The sequence below is a fragment of the Trichomycterus rosablanca genome, chromosome 11 (assembly GCF_030014385.1).
Source record: "Trichomycterus rosablanca isolate fTriRos1 chromosome 11, fTriRos1.hap1, whole genome shotgun sequence".
Taxonomy (NCBI): domain Eukaryota; kingdom Metazoa; phylum Chordata; class Actinopteri; order Siluriformes; family Trichomycteridae; genus Trichomycterus; species Trichomycterus rosablanca.
Window position 1 is genome coordinate 9171084 of NC_085998.1, and position 16010 is coordinate 9187093.

The following is a 16010-nucleotide window of genomic DNA, read 5'->3' on the forward strand; positions in this document are numbered from 1 at the left end:
TACGTTTTAGCATGTCATTTATTTGTAGGGTGTATTATTTCAGTAAACACAGTACAACTAAACATTAAAGTAACTGGTACACAGAGAAGGTAGTGCATCATTAATAACCTTGTTAACCAAATAATAAAGGAAAAAGCTGTTCCAGTTTGCAAAAATCCTTTGTACATATTATACACATTGGTGAAATGAAACAGTCCATATGTGACTGAAACCCAAATGAATGCATATTATGCTAACATTTTCAGATGTCCAAATGATGATGATCAACATGCAGCAAAATGCTTCACATAGAACGAAATCTGTATGTTATATCTCGGCTAAAGGGCCGGTCGGCTAATTTGGCCTCTTTTCCTGTCGTTACAGCATCAGCTGACCCCCGTCAGGACTCACAATGGAGATGTGATTTAAACTGCAGTTTCCACCTACAGCATGACATGAAAACCATCATTCTGGCCTCTTTCAGACAAGCATGGAACTAAGCAATGATTAGAGGTGACAACATGAAGAAACACTCTTTCACTCAAGACCAATAACACTGGAATGCACAGCAGTTAAAAGTTCATCTTTCCAGACACCTGCATCCTCAGCCCAGGATCTTTTCTACATTCTGAGTGCAGCCTACATCTCATCTAGGCCGTAGTCCTCCTCCGGATAATCTCCCACTGTCACAGTTGTAGGCTTGACAAACACACCGTACTTCGGCTCACACTCAAAGTAGCGCTTTCCGTTCACACTGAAACAAAGAAGATTGCATTGGACAGTGGAAAATACTGTTTGGAGGAAGAGGAAAGAGAATTGTGGAAGAACACTACTACTAGACATTTATTCCACCTGCACTGAAATTAAATTCTCATAAGGCTGATAGTAAAACTCTTCTTTGTGCATAGCTGGCTCTTCAGCACTTGGTGTTTACAACTGCAGCTTTGACAGTGCACAGTCTTTATTTACCCTTGCAGGAGGACATTCCCCAAATCAAATTCCTAGCCGTCTATTATAAAGTAAACAGATGCATGAAAGAGAAAAAGAACATAAGTACATTTGATGATACTGACCTGCCGTCATTTTTCCCAAGCGGCTCATCATATTTTACACCCACCCAGTAGCCTGGTTTGAAATCTGTCGTACCTAAAGAAAGAAAAACAATGTTTATATATAGGTTTTTTTTTGTTTTTTTTTAAACAAAAACAATTCTGTGGGGTCATGTGACTACTCACCCACAAACATAACTGTGCCAATCTTGGTGGGCTGACCTGCCGCCTTAACTTCACAGCGATTGCCAACTGTAATGGAAGCTAATGCAACCTTCTCATTTTCCTCTTTCTGTGCAATCATCTCGTCTTGCTTGGCCACATTCTCCTCATTAAAGCGCCCAACCTTCATGTTCTTTTTAAAGTTTCTCAAAGAATCTGAAAAACATCAGCAGGTCAGAGTTAACAGAAGTGGCCTCTGGCCAGCGAAAACAAGCGGTTATCTACTACACGTGTCAGGAAGTGGGGTAATTGAATACGACTAGACTGAGAGGAAACATGAAAAAGCATAAATGGAATAATAATAACAATAAGAAAAAACATCAAATCTCAGGATTTATAAAATGACAATCTGACTTCAAAAATGGAAGCCTGATAATTGTAAAGTGTGTAATACATCAATCACCTGATCTCTTTTCATACGCAACTTCTGAAATCTCATATTTCTCCACTTTAGACAAATCACTGAATGCTCCAGTCATAGTACCATATCGGTCAATTACCTGCAATCACAGAACAACATAACAGGTTTAATATTTCTACGCATATTTTTATCCATGTTTACTTAACAGCATTTTCTTAGCATCATATTCAACTTACGTGTATTCTACAGTCGTCATCCACGGGGTAGGAACCTAACAGAGCCTCATTACTATCAAGATTCTGCAAGAACTTGTCGGAGGCACTGAACAACTGAAGTTCCATCGAGGCCATGGGGCAGCCAGTGATGAGCTCCAGCTTGCTCTGAGTAAAAACACAAGCAAAGTTACTCAAGATGCCAGCAAAACAAAGAAATAAAGCTACCAAAATACAGGATCTGTGCTTAAAGCATTTATTTACCTTTATTATTTAAGAAATTTTGTGTGATAGTGCCGGGTATAAAAACAGTTTGCATCCGTCGTTCATGTGGATTATCTGTCTTGTGCAAATTATAGTATTTCAATATGGTTTGCAAAGCAGGTTGAATCCCAATCCAGCATTTAAGAGAGTTAAGGCAGTTTTTCCTTGCCACTGTTGCCATTGGCTTACTCAACAGGGTGGGTTTTGGTTTGTCAGTCCTTGCTATACGTTATTTTGAAACAATGTCTATTGTAAATAAAAGTGCTATACAAATAAACTGACTTGAAATCTGACTAGGTCAGTACTGATACATCCCTACTGCTGACCATATAACATCCTTACTTCCTGTAACTTAATAGTATGATGATGTTGAACTACCTTGAAATCTGCAATGGTGATTCCTCGGTTGAATCTGCGATTTGCTTCAAAGGAGCTGACGGTACTGGTCAGACGTACTGACACTGTCGGGTTGGTGATTACAGTCACACTTTCGTCCATTTTCACAACCTTGTGTTTCTTCTGCACGAATCAGGTAAACAGAGACTGCAACAGAAAAATATTGTTAAGATAGTCCCTTTCGTTTATTAGTGTCACTAAATTTATTAGGCCACTAAACAAGTGCAGTCTGTTGGTAATACAACAGGGCTGGTCAACAGGTGACTCATGGCACATGCAAAAATTATAGTATTGTATTTTGTTTGTAAAGGAGTAAAAGAAGACTACATGGAATGTCCAATCTTAAAAGAGAACATGAGGTACGAGGGATATTTTCACATCTTTCAGCTAGCAGCTGCGGTAGCTACTATGCCATTTTAAAAAGACCAATCTTGCATAGTGAGGTTAATCAACTGAATAATTAGGTCTGTGTTTTAAGTGATCGCTAGTTTGAAAAACATGACTGTCTCATGATCTGTTTGTTTGTTTATTAGGATTTTAACGTCATGTTTTACACTTTTGGTTACATTCATGACAGGAACGGTAGTTACTCATTACACAAGATTCATCAGTTCACAAGGTTATATCAAACACAGTCATGGACAATTTTGTTTCTCCAATTCACCTCACTTGCATGTCTTTGGACTGTGGGAGGAAACCCGAGCACCCGAAGTAAACCCACGCAGACACGGGGAGAACATGCAAACTCCACACAGATAGGACCCGGACCTCCCCACCTGGGGATCGAACCCAGGACCTTCTTGCTGTGGGGCGACAGTGCTACCCACCGAGCCACTGTGCCCTCTCTCATTATCTAAATCCAAAGTTTGGACGCTGAAAGAACCTTCGTTCACTAGGCATGTTACATTAGGCATTACAACACCACCTACCATATCTCCGAAACAAATAAAATCTTTCACAATGACCAATGGTCTGTGACAGCAAAATTGGCCTGATTACCATGTGTAACACTGTTTTATCCAAAACTTTAGCTGCACGGTGGATCGGTGGGTAGCACTGTTGCCTCACAGTGAGAAGGTCCCGGGTTTGACTACCAGGCAGAGCAGTCCAGGTTCTTTCTGAGTGAAGTTTGCATGTTCTCCCCGTGTCTGTGTGGGTTTCCTCCCACAGTTTAAACACATGCAAGTGAGGTAATTGGAGACAAACTTACTTGAAATGAATCATGTGTAACCTATAACTACCTGGCCTGTCATGAATGTAACCAAACATGGTATTCCATTAAACAAACAAATAAATAAATAAATAATGCAAAATGTTACTCTGAGCTTCCCAAGATTTTTGTCTGTGACAGCAAAGTCAGGACCGATTACCTCACACTGAAACACAGGCTTTCCACTACACACTGTGTAAGAACATTATGTCTAACAAAGCGACAATAAACAGCTAACCAAAGCGAATTATATTGTATTTTATTTTAGTTTATCCGATATTATCTATACAAATTTACTGTTATTTGTACTGCTGCTCATGTTCAACTCTGTGGCTGTATTTATTATATGAATCTAGCTACCGTTAAATTTCATTATTAGCCGACAGCTAGCGAGTACCTAGCCTCTTCGCATTTCAAATACTTACCCAACACTTCTCCACACTTTGTCTTTTAACCCTAAAATTAACTTAAATAAACGTTTTAAACAAATTAAGCTTAAATAAACCTCAAAATATATACATATATTATTGTATCTAGCCAGATAGCTAACACCACAAGAAAAAGGATCTTCCTGCAGTAGTCAAGCCGCCCAGCCCGCTTCTGGAAGGTTCTGCCCAGTGTTGCCAACTCCTCAGTAAGGAAAGCAGCTATTGGCTGTCCTAAAAGTCGTAAATGACGTCATTGCCTAATTTGCATATGATCCATTTGCGGGGGAAAGACAAAAAGTGGGTAAAAAAACACCCTAAATATGGTTAGAACTACAAATGAACTGTCTTCTGTTAATTCGTGGTTTGTTTTTGTTTTTTAAGAAAATACTGAGCTACTCTGGGCAGGGTTGCCAGATTGCGACAGTAATTTTCAGCCAAAATGCATGAAAAAACACAGGATAAGCAGATGGTGTTTAGCATTTCACAAATAATAAACCAGTTAAAGCATCATGACCTACAAATTAATATCTTAAAATGTACAGATCAGTAATTATACATTATAAAGGACAAATTTTTTTTGCTTGCATGTCTTTAAAGTAGCCTGCCAAGTTTGTAAAATGCATTATTTGTTGGACACACAACCCTTTGCATGTAAATACAAATAAACTTGCAAGCAATGAAAGTTCAACCTCTCGTACATATGAGACTTGCTTACCTTCATATTCAACTCAAATCACTTGTCTAACATATGAATCACTGTATTGATGGGCGTGGCAACAGTGTCTTGGACTGGAAAGAATAACCTGTCAATCAAACTTTTGACAACGGGTTGGATGTGGTGGGAGAAGGTAGGGAGAAGGGAGACCTATTTATATTCCACCTGCTTTAGCAATAGCTTTTTTTATTTATATTTTAAGCTGCCAAAATAATTACAAACCAGCCCAAATTTTGTCCACCTGCCAAAGTGTGTTTTTCCCTGCCAATTTCCAACAAAATCCGCTCATTTAGGTGGAAACCCGCCCAATCTGGCAACACTGACTGTGATACTGACCGCCCGTGCTTGAGGACAGTAACTGCAGAACAATGTGTGTTTTCACGTTCGAGTCTCCAAAAGTCTCCAATAACACCAGAAAAAGTCGCTAGATTTGTCGCTAGTCGCTTTTTTGAAAAAAAAGTCGCTAGAGGGGTCTGAAAAGTCGCTAAATATAGCGACAAAGTCGCTAAGTTGGCAACACTGGTTCTGCCTACCTGCCTTGTCACGGGCTTGGTCTCAATCGGCTAACCGCTGCCTATGTACGTGTTCTATTCAGTTTGCTTTATGACTTCTTCTATGCCCTACAAAGTAAACTTTAGTTATAACAAAGATTCATTTGGAATACAGCCACTGACTCAAGGGAAAGACCCGGACAGGAGGATTACATCATGGGCTGGGCGGGAGGAAATAAGTCTTTTAAAATAAAAGTAAAACGATTAAAATAAAACGCTAACAGATAAACAGAACCAAACTGTTTAAACTCTGATAAATGTTACCTATGTAATTTATTTATTCGTGTTCATTTACCACTATATTCTAATCAGCGTCGCGGTGAGTCCAGAACCTCCCCAGAAACAGAAAGACAGGAATACATACAGAAACTGCGGTCCCAAAACATGAAGCAAATTTTTATATATATATATATATATATATATATATATATATATATATATATATATATATATATATAAATAATATAATATATATATACACCCCTGAACAAGGCACCAGTTTGTCTACAGACATGTTTTGGGATGTGAGAGGAAACTGTTATTTTGCTTGTTATTAATGACACAAGGAGAACATGCCAAACGACTCACTGGTAGTGACTAGAAGCCAGGTTGGTAGCTCTGCTGAGATTTGACTATTCCTCAGTGGGGTGTTACAGTGTTAAACTGCTGCACCACCCAAACATGCTTTTTTTTTTTATTTAAAACAGATTAGGTTCAGTCATTTTAGTTCTAGACTGGAAGTTAAAATGATTACAGATTGTTAATTGTGTTCTTGCACCTAAATTAGTGACATGTTTAATGTATTGTTAAATGGTTTACAAAAAATAATAGTAATTTAAAGCATAATAAACCTTTGGAAAAATAATAAACAAACTGGCCCTGGAGGGCCACAGAGTAGTACCTGCTTTCTAAAATTTACACCAGCTAGCGGTCATGCTTTGTTGACAATCACCTTACACCAATTTAAAATATTCACATATGTTGTTTAATTGAACATGTAAATAGTCTAATAACTGCAGAAATCTAATGATGGTGAAGTTATTAGCCTGTATGTAACACTTTTGTGGACATAAACAGTGCTTCAGAAGTGACCAGTGTCTTTTTGACACTTCACAGTTAGTCTCTGAATTGGTAGGGCAAGTGTGCACAGGCATAAACCCAAAGATCAAAGGCTTCCACTTCAGAGGTATAGATAGATGGGGGTTGGAAGGAGTAGGGTGGGGTTTTACAAACTCTTGGCCCCTCTGTTGTAAGTGGAGTTTACATTCCTTTACAGGGAAAGTATAGAGGCGTGAGACCGTGCTTCATTTCCCTCTGAGCTCAGGTGTGGACGTGTCCCTGTAAAATATGTTAAAACCTTTACCCACTTGGACTATCCAGCATGCAAAACTGCGTCTCTCTCTCTCTCACAAACACACACACACACACACAGGCTTTCCTCACATGCAAACCTTTTCATGGATATACACGTATGCTTTAGTGTTCATAAATGTTTGTAATTATACATTTTAAGCAAATTAGAATAAAATAACTAGCAAATATCAATTCCATAAAACTTGGGACAGTAGATAAAATGTCTTTAAAACAAAAAGCAGCAGTTTTTAAATCTCATTTGACCTGCATTAAAACAAAAAACTTTATGAAGAAAATATGTTTGTTTTACCATATAAACTTCTGTGGTGTTTTGTTAACATGCACTCATTTGTCAATGCCTAAAACGTCTTTCAAAAAGTTAATTTATGACTAGGAATGATGATAAAATTCTGATAGTTATGAAATCAGCATCTAGGAAAGGCCTAGTTCTTTACAAGTAAAAATGGGTAAAGGTTCCTATTTTGCCCAAAAATCATTTGTAAATACACTTTTCCTTAATGAACATTTGCAAAGTTGTAGTTAATTTACACATCCACAGTGCAGTATATGATTAAAATCTTAATGCAAGCAGTAGATGCATTATGGGCGAGGCTAAAACACTTCTGAATTTCTACTTCTAAACGATGGATATGAACAGTGACAGTTTAGGACTGCTTTATGAACAGCGGAAGCAGTGTGTCAACAACGTCCAGAAATGCAGCTGACTTCCCTGGGCTCAAGCCTGGGCTTGTTTTCTTAATGAAAAAAAAAACAGATTGTTACCAGCTTCAATTCGGGTCTGTTAAAAGCCTGGGTCTGTTATGGTATGAGACTGTTTGAGGATGTATTATATGTAGTATATGTGATGGCACCTTTAATTCTGAAGGATTTATACACATTTTAGTGCAACAAATGTATATTTTTTAATGTTTATTAATACAATGCTATGCCACATTCTGCTTGTGTTACAATCATATGGCTGTGTAATCAGACAGTGTAAGGCTAGACAGGTATGACTGCAGCCCAGACCTGTAAAAATGTGTGGTAAATTTCAAGGCCAAAAATCAACAACACATGCTGGTTATTGTTTTACAGTTGAAGACCTCCATAATTGGAAAAAAGAAAAAAATCACTTGTAAATGTGGATCAGCTGATGTTTTCAGTCCACTCACAATGGAAAACACATGCTGTCCCAACATAAATAAGAATACAATAAAATAAAAAATAAAATAGAATGAGTGGTTTTTGTACTTTTATGATAAATGAAAAAAAACAACTTACAAATCAACGTTTTCTATTTTTATTAACTTTTTTATAGTCACAACTATTTGTAAATTAAGTTTTTGATTATATTTACCTATAGCATTTTAACATTTTAATTAATTTCATATTTTCAGCTAAACAAACCCAGTGGGTTCTAATGATTTACATTCATGTATTGATTCGTTATGGCTTAACCAGGAAGTCCACAAGCCAAACTAAACTACAGCCACCACAGTCAGACATTTACATACACTTGTATTCCATTACAGACCTGAATTTTAATGATTTTTGCAAGCATTTATTTCTGAAAATGAATGATTAGAACATAACAAAGCTTGGATGAGTTCCTTAATAAGCTTTCTATAGGTTATAGGTCATGCTAAATACATTACTGTATAATTTGTTATTTCTTTTTATGTTCTTTTTTTATACTGGTCGAGGTCGCTGTGGGTTCGGTTTCCCTGAAATTACTAAGCGCAATGCAGTAACACACCCCGGACAGGATGACAATCCCCTTAGACATAGTCAATCATATATGTATGCAGATGCCTCACCTGCTGATTGCATATGACTAGGACTAGCATAATTTGCACCACTGCACCACCAGAATGCCCACACACGGCAATTGTATATGTGTTGTGGAAATTAAGAATTTACAGAATATTGTGTTTATTGCTTTTACAAAGTGTCCCAACAAAATGGGGTTTATATTAAAAACATTTTTTCACATGTGAATGTACATTTACATTTTTGCATTTAGCAGACGCTTTTATCCAAAGCGACTTACATTACAGTTACAGTCTGAGCAATTGAGGGTTAAGGGCCTTGCTCAAGGGCTTAACCAGCGACCTTCTGATTACTAGTCCAGTACCTTAACCACTAGGCTACAGTTTGCCAATGTAAGCCCTAATAGGCAGTGCTTGTTGTCCTTTCTCTCTTCATGCAAATGTAAGGATTACCAAAGCATTTGCATGATACCTAAGAAAACAGAAGCACTGGCACAAATAAATTATATGTGCATTAATTACTATAAATAAAAATAATGGATTTTACAACCTTTCAGATTAGTGAGTTCAGAATGATTGTTTCACGCACACCCATTGCTAACAAAAATAGAACATTACCACAGACAATATTTTCTACAGGTTTCTGTATTAAGAAATGGACAGAAAATCTGTTTAATCAAAACTCACAAGTATAGTTCAACACTTTTATATATTGTTCAGTTATTTGCAATAGTAAATAAAGCTCTTTCTAATTCATCCTTTTTTCGATATGAGACAGTTTAATTAAGAGGTGTAAAATTTGTGAATGTGTGCGTATTGTAGTTTTGTGTATCTAATCATGCTGTGATATTGTAAAATGTTTGAAAATATGTAGATAATCTGAATTTGTATAGTTTTTCTTTACTGTTGAAATGCTCTAATTATGGTCAAGAAATGGAAAAATGTGACAGCCCTCTGCCCCTTACCTGTCACTCAAAATTAAATTTTTGAGTGACAGGTGAGAGATTTGGCAGGAGCCGCCACTGACCTGAAGGAGTCCTGTGGTATCTGGTACCAGGATTTTACCAGCATGACGAGCATTATCATCACCACTGAAAACAGGCAACTTTGCCAAAACTTTAGATTCGTCCAATCACATTGATTTCTCAAGATTCGCTTTAAAAAGAGTCGTCTAAAGAATCGACTCCTTCTCGACTCTTCCATCAGAGCATACCCGGAGAATGGGCAGAGGGAGCAAAGAGGGAGGGAGGAGGAACCGAAAGAGAAAAAAGTTCAACTAAAAATGGCTTCCTTGTCTTTGGAGTCTCCAGAACAAACGGAGAATGGAAGCGACCGATCAGAAGCCCGGGTTAAAGAAGAAAAAGAGTCGGCGGACAGTTCGGACCAGTTATTGGAGAGCTTCCCGAAATCTGCGCTCGGTTTCTCCAGTGAGCAGGTCGCCTGCGTGTGCGAGGCGCTTCTGCAGGCGGCCAACGTGGATCGGCTGTGGAGCTTCCTGGCCACCATCCCTCCTCAGTCCGACGTGCTACGTGGCAATGAGACCCTGCTTAAGGCCCGGGCCCTGGTCGCTTTCCACCGCGAGGACTTCGCCGAGCTCTACGCCATCTTGGAGAGCCGCGACTTCCACCCGAGCAACCACGGGTTCCTGCAGGACCTGTACCTGCGCGCGCGCTACAAGGAGGCGGAGAGGTCGCGCGGGCGCAGCCTGGGGGCCGTGGACAAGTACCGGCTGCGCAAGAAGTTCCCTCTGCCCAAAACCATCTGGGACGGAGAGGAGACTGTGTACTGTTTTAAAGAGAAGTCGAGGAATGTCCTGAAAGAATGCTACAAAGCGAACCGGTACCCGACTCCAGACGAGAAGAAAAACTTGGCCAAACTTACTGGACTGTCTTTGACCCAAGTCAGCAACTGGTTTAAAAATCGGCGACAGCGGGACAGAACCCCGTCTGGTACCAACAGCAAAAGGTAAACTAAGTTTTATGTACCACGTTTGAGTAGATTTTGCATTCTTGTGATGTGTTCTGGAGCCTGATAGCCACCAGATGTGTGCAAGCCAGCTTCTTTTGTTTTGAAAAGTCATGCATATTACACTTAAACATTATCAACAACAAAACCTGTATAGTATATATTCTTTTTTCTTACTTTTCCGGATCAAACTCGGTTACTTACTTGTTGATTTACTTCTCGTCTTGTCGTTCCGGTTTTTTTTTAACTACTTTTCCATTCCTAAGGCTTAACCAAGCGAATCGAAATAGACAGAAGCAGTAAAAGCCTCGGGTAAATGGAATGCATTAGGGCAGTGTTTATTCTGTATAGTCCTGAAAGGTCGAACATGCTTAAACATCACATTACATGTTAACAAGTATACTTTAAGTTTGTCCTGCTTGTTCGACCAATCTCAGTGTAAACAACAAAATAGTTACTTGATGATGTGCAGCTCCAAGATATTTGCGCAGATCACTTCTTTATGTTTTTAAAGTCTATAATTTGTGGCATGTGCATATTTTGATGATACTTGTATATTTCCAAGGTTTACCAACGAGTATCTAAATACATGAAACCAAATAAACGCATAAAAGCAAGATCAGTGATCATACATATGCAGGATATTCTAAATAAGGCACCAGTTTTGTAGGATGTGCATGACTAAACAGCATAGCCTGGATAAAACAGCTGGAACTCGTTGTGTGTGCCTGTTTATTATTTTCGTTTAAAAAGCTTGTGATGAAAATATTGAGGGGTTTGGAGGTGGGGTGTTTGCAGACACAGACTGCTTCTGCTTGGTTTTGATTAGCGCCTGTGACAGGGCTGATGTGACCTGAAAGCATGTTGCTTTGTTGTGAAATGTGAGCTCTGTGCACCCACAAGTGTCTCAAATTTCCTCACATACTGCATGGCGACGTCTCCCTATGGTACACTGCACAGGAAGCACAGGGAATGCAAAAAACAAAACCCTTCTTTAAAAAAAAAATCCTAAACAGATCCATCCATTAAAGGTCATGCAGGAACACAAGTATTCTTTGAACTCATTTTAATTCTCATTTGAATTGGCAACACGGAAAAACATTTACTGAATTTAAATGTCTGTATTATTATCACAAAAATAAACTGCAGCAATACATCAGCAAAACATCTGCACCTTTAACATGTTTATGTCAAATGGACAGTTACATTAAGTAAATTTAAGTTAAAACGTGTTGAGTATGTACACTTTATGGACAAAAGTATGTAAACACCCATTCTAATTGTCACATTTAGGTGATTTAGCTACACCCATTGCTAACAATTTGGCAACAGTTTAAAGAAGCCCCTTTCCTGTTCCAATATGACTCTGCCCCTGTGCTCAAAGTTTGTCCCATAAAGACATGGTATGAAAACAAGTGTGGAGAAACTCCAGCGCTTTACTCTTTGTTTAATAAAACCTTTCACAAATTTTTGTTTATATGTTTATTATATTCTGTTTTAATGGGCGCAGTAAAACTCTCCTTATTTATATAGGCAAAGTTTGTTTTGTTTGTTTATTAGGATTTTAACGTCATGTTTTACACTTTGGTTACATTCATGACAGGAACGGTAGTTACTCATTACACAAGGTTCATCAGTTCACAAGGTTATATCAAACACAGTCATGGACAATTTTGTGTCTTCAATTCACCTCACTTGCATGTCTTTGGACTGTGGGAGGAAACCGGAGCACCCGGAGGAAACCCACGTGGACACTGGGAGAACATGCGAACTTCACACAGAAAGGACCCGGACCACCCCACCTGGGGACCAAACCCAGGACCTTCTTGCTGCGAGGCGACGGTGCTACCCACTTAGCCACCGTGTTGCCCCTACAGGCAAAGAGAAGTCACCAGCTATTGTACAATCATTTTTACTAATGAGGAATTGCTGAAGTAAATGATATCTAACAAATGAGTAATCTAAACAGCTGTATGTATAATTCGTACCAGGAACCTTCTGTCTGTCTGTGTTTTAAGTGTGATTTTCATTATTTATTGACAGAAAAACAGTTGCAGAAAATATTAAGAAGATTGCCATTACATGTTCACTATATGGACAAAAGTATTAGGGCACCTACACATTACACCTTTTATGACATCCCATTCTAAATCTACAGTATAGGCATTGTTATGGACTTGGTCTCCACTTTGCAGCTGTAAACATTTTCATTGTTCTTGGAAGGCTTTCTACAAGATGTTGGAGTGTGTTTGTGGGTATTTTTGCTCATTCATCCAGAAGAGTATTTGTAAGGTCCAACACTGATGTTGGACCAGAGGGCCTGGTTTGTAATCTCCATTCTAGTTCACCCCAAACATGTTCAATGGGGTTGAGGTCAGGGCTCTGTGCAGGACAGTCAAGTGCTTCCACCCCAAACTTTATGGATCTTGCTTTGTTCACTGGGGCACAGTAATGCTGGAACAGAAAAGGGGCCTTCCCCAAACTGGTCCCAAAAAGTTGGAAGCATACCATTGTCTAAAATGTCTGGGTATGCTAAAGCATTAAGATTTCCCTGTGTTGGAACTTATGGGTCTAAGCCAACCCCTGAAAACCAACCCTATATCATTATCCCCCCTCCATCAAACTTTACAGTTGGCACAATGGAATCAGGCAAGTAATGTTTTCCTTTTGTGCTAATGTTAATGCCAGATGTTTGGAAGTCTGCAGTTGTTGACTTTTATCCACTTTGAGCCTCAGCACTTGGCGACTCTGCTCTGTATCTTTACTTTGTGGCTGAGTTGCTGTGTTTACTAATTGCTTACACTTAAAAATAACACTCACAGTTAATCATGGAACATTTAGGAGAGAAGGAATTTCACGAGCTGACTTGTTGCCACAGTGGCATCCTATTACAGAATGCCGCTTGAATTTAGTAAACTCTGTCAAAAATATTTCTAAGAGCAGACTGCATGGCTAGGTGCTTGATTTCACACACCTATGGCAATGGAACTTAACAAAACACCTGAATTGAATGATTAAGAGGTGTGTCCAAATACATGTACATTTGTTCATACAGTGTATGTCCTTTACAAGTGTATGTAAACTTTTGACTGTAACCCAACTCAGATTTTAATGGGTTGAATGATCAATTCATTATATACTGCTCATGCCTAATAAATAGGCTTTATGAGAAATCTTTTCTGTGTTGAGACGCTTAAATTAATGTTGTGACGATTGTTTTTCTTTCAGTGAATCTGATGGAAACCACAGCACAGAGGATGAGGCTAGTAAAGCTGACTTGGAAGACATTACTGACAAACCTGCTGCTCAAGCAGCTGGAGGCTCAACTGCTTCCCTCATTTCCCTCTCTGGTACCCCCTGTAGTACTAGCAGTCAGCTTATTCTCAATAACCCAGGAGGATTCCTCACTAGCCCCCACCCTCTACTGCTCAATGGTAGCCCATTACTTTCAGGGACTGGAACTGGTGTCATAATTAATGGTCTTACCCTGAGCGATGGCCACACAGTCACGCTAAGTCCGGTAACTTCTAACACTCCACTGTTGCTCAATGGAGCCCAGGTTATTTCAAAAGGCAGTGGAAATGATTCCACCTCAGGTGAACAGACTTTAACCCAAATTGAAACACAAGCCAGCCTTCCCACTGTGATCTTGAACCCACAGGCCAGCCTTACTAGCACAGTCTTAGTCCCATTAAAAGATGAAGCAAAAACATCCAGCCCTGTCTCTCCACTGGACTTCATCAGCGTTCCAGAGGTTATAAAAAATGAAGAGGGCACCCACACAGTGTGTCCCACCTCCATATCCACATCCATCATCTCTTCCACAATAATGACTCCCACCTCCCTTGCTTCGATTGCACTGACTCAAAATAGCATCCTTTCTTCAGCAGCTCCTCAAACTAATACAGTCATTTCCAGTCCAGGTTTGTCTGCGCAGCAACATCATCTAAACCTTACCACTGCCATCTCACAGGTGGCATCATCTTCCATGGTCTCTAGCACCCCTGTCCTTACATTGCCCCAGGTGGTACCCTCCATCCAAGGAATTTCTGTATCCCAATTAGTGCAGCACCCAGCAGCTACACAGGTGAGCTCATGCCCTCAGCTGGTGCCAGTTTCCCCCATTACTACTCAGCTACCAAATGGCAGCAGCCCTCAGTTTCAAAGCCAGACTCTGCAAATCAGTCCTAGTCTTTCTCAAGTCCAACCTCAGAATGGCTCCTCATCAGTATGTGAAAACACAGTTGTGTCCATCACCCAGGTGCCCAATGGACAGCCTTCACAAGGGATGACACTTCAGTTGTCAGGACAATCCAATTCAACCCCCATTCAACAGATACAGACCCCCATTGGAACCCAAGGTATTTCTGTCTCCTCCCCAACTCAAGTTGTGCCTGTTTCTCAGCTCAAAGAAACAGGACAGCCCCAGCTGGTCCCTTTGTCACAAGTAATGTCAGTGCCCTCCATTGCTGGAGCAGGAACCATCCCTTTTCCACAGGTGGTCCCAGCAGCACCCTCTTTTACCATCCCATCTACTGGAGGTGCTTTCCAGATTTTGACCTCAGGTTCTGGAGGAGGTCTTGGTTTTGCCCAGGGACCGGTTCGAATTAGCCCCATAGGGCCTCCACAAAGTGTACCTGCAGGTGGAGGTATCCCAAGTGTCCAGCTTCTTAATTCTGGGGTTATTCAACTGCCATCTCCTTCTCCAGGTAAGTCCTTTAACATAGTATAAGGCATTTATCTTTTTGCATTATCAGTGAGGCTTCATTAAATCACTCTGCTCTTGCTTTTAGGTAACTTCCTCTTGGCAGGTGGTGGTCCATTCCTGAGTGTTCAGAATGGCAAACTGATTCTCACCATCCCAGCTGGCATCCAGTTAACCAGTATGCCTGTCAAATCCGTCCCAGAAAATTTTTTCCCAACCTCTTCTAGCAGCAGTGGACTAGAACAAACATCAGTTCTTTCTTCTTCAGTGAATCAGCCATTTTCCTCTTCCTTTGTCCAGACCTCTTGTCCCATGCAGACATCTTTTACTGGCTCATCTGCGCTTTACAGTAGCCCTGAACCTGGAACTTTGGCCAACCCCACTCCAGGGGCCTCTCCAAACACCTCAGACTCCACTATCCCCACACCTACTAGTGTCTTTCCGGCCCAGCACATGCTCAGCCCTGAGAGCATGCTGTCCTTTAGTCCCATCAGCAGTATGGCCAGTGGTCCACATGGCCTTCAACCAGCTTGGAGCCCCATACCCCTGTCGTCTACAGCTGGATTCACACTGTTTGATGTACGAGGGAAAGGTGATCTACATGAGGACTCTGCTTTATTAGGCTTACCAGGTGGGGAGTCTTTGCTTTTAGGTACCCCTCCTCCAAGTGATGACATGGACAGCGAATCGCACATGGACGATGTTGACATGAATGGGGACTCGAAAATTCTTACCCAGTTGCAGTCTGTCCCTGTAGATGATGATTTGGTCTTATAACGGCTCTACATTTAATATTGCCTCAGACAATATTGAAACTTGGTCCAAATGGAC

The 16010-nt window shown here is 40.1% G+C and overlaps 2 protein-coding genes across 3 annotated transcripts; one reads left to right on the top strand and one right to left on the bottom strand.

Moving 5' to 3' along the window:
- Nucleotides 1–4297, bottom strand: tbcb (tubulin folding cofactor B). Its single transcript, XM_063004419.1, has 7 exons — nt 4119–4297; nt 2466–2630; nt 1848–1991; nt 1654–1750; nt 1215–1406; nt 1053–1125; nt 1–733 (listed from the first exon to the last, which is right to left on the bottom strand). The coding sequence occupies exons 2-7, from the start codon at nt 2583–2585 to the stop codon at nt 619–621; spliced, it is 741 nt and encodes a 246-aa protein (XP_062860489.1). The 5' UTR covers nt 2586–2630; nt 4119–4297; the 3' UTR covers nt 1–618.
- Nucleotides 4298–9776: 5479 nt separating this feature from the next.
- Nucleotides 9777–16010, top strand: six5 (SIX homeobox 5). Of its 2 annotated transcripts, XM_063004420.1 has the most exons (4): nt 9792–10474; nt 13703–14102; nt 14136–15183; nt 15268–16010. In XM_063004420.1, exons 1-4 carry the CDS (start codon nt 9792–9794, stop codon nt 15954–15956), a joined length of 2820 nt encoding a protein of 939 aa, XP_062860490.1. In that variant the 3' UTR covers nt 15957–16010. The 2 variants fall into 2 exon arrangements, with proteins under 2 accessions (XP_062860491.1, XP_062860490.1); XM_063004421.1 differs by having other exon boundaries at nt 9777–10474; nt 13703–15183.

Excerpts from the sequence above, each read along its gene's own strand:
- tbcb (XM_063004419.1), bottom strand. The coding sequence starts at position 2,585 with ATGGACGAAAGTGTGACTGTAATCACCAACCCGACAGTGTCAGTACGT. Across the intron at positions 1,751-1,847 it reads ATGACGACTGTAGAATACAC|GTAATTGACCGATATGGTAC; the intron begins GTAAGTTGAATA and ends CTGTGATTGCAG. Across the intron at positions 734-1,052 it reads CTTGGGAAAAATGACGGCAG|TGTGAACGGAAAGCGCTACT; the intron begins GTCAGTATCATC and ends TCTTTGTTTCAG.
- six5 (XM_063004421.1), top strand. The coding sequence starts at position 9,792 with ATGGCTTCCTTGTCTTTGGAGTCTCCAGAACAAACGGAGAATGGAAGC. Across the intron at positions 10,475-13,702 it reads TCTGGTACCAACAGCAAAAG|TGAATCTGATGGAAACCACA; the intron begins GTAAACTAAGTT and ends TTTTTCTTTCAG. Across the intron at positions 15,184-15,267 it reads ACTGCCATCTCCTTCTCCAG|GTAACTTCCTCTTGGCAGGT; the intron begins GTAAGTCCTTTA and ends TCTTGCTTTTAG.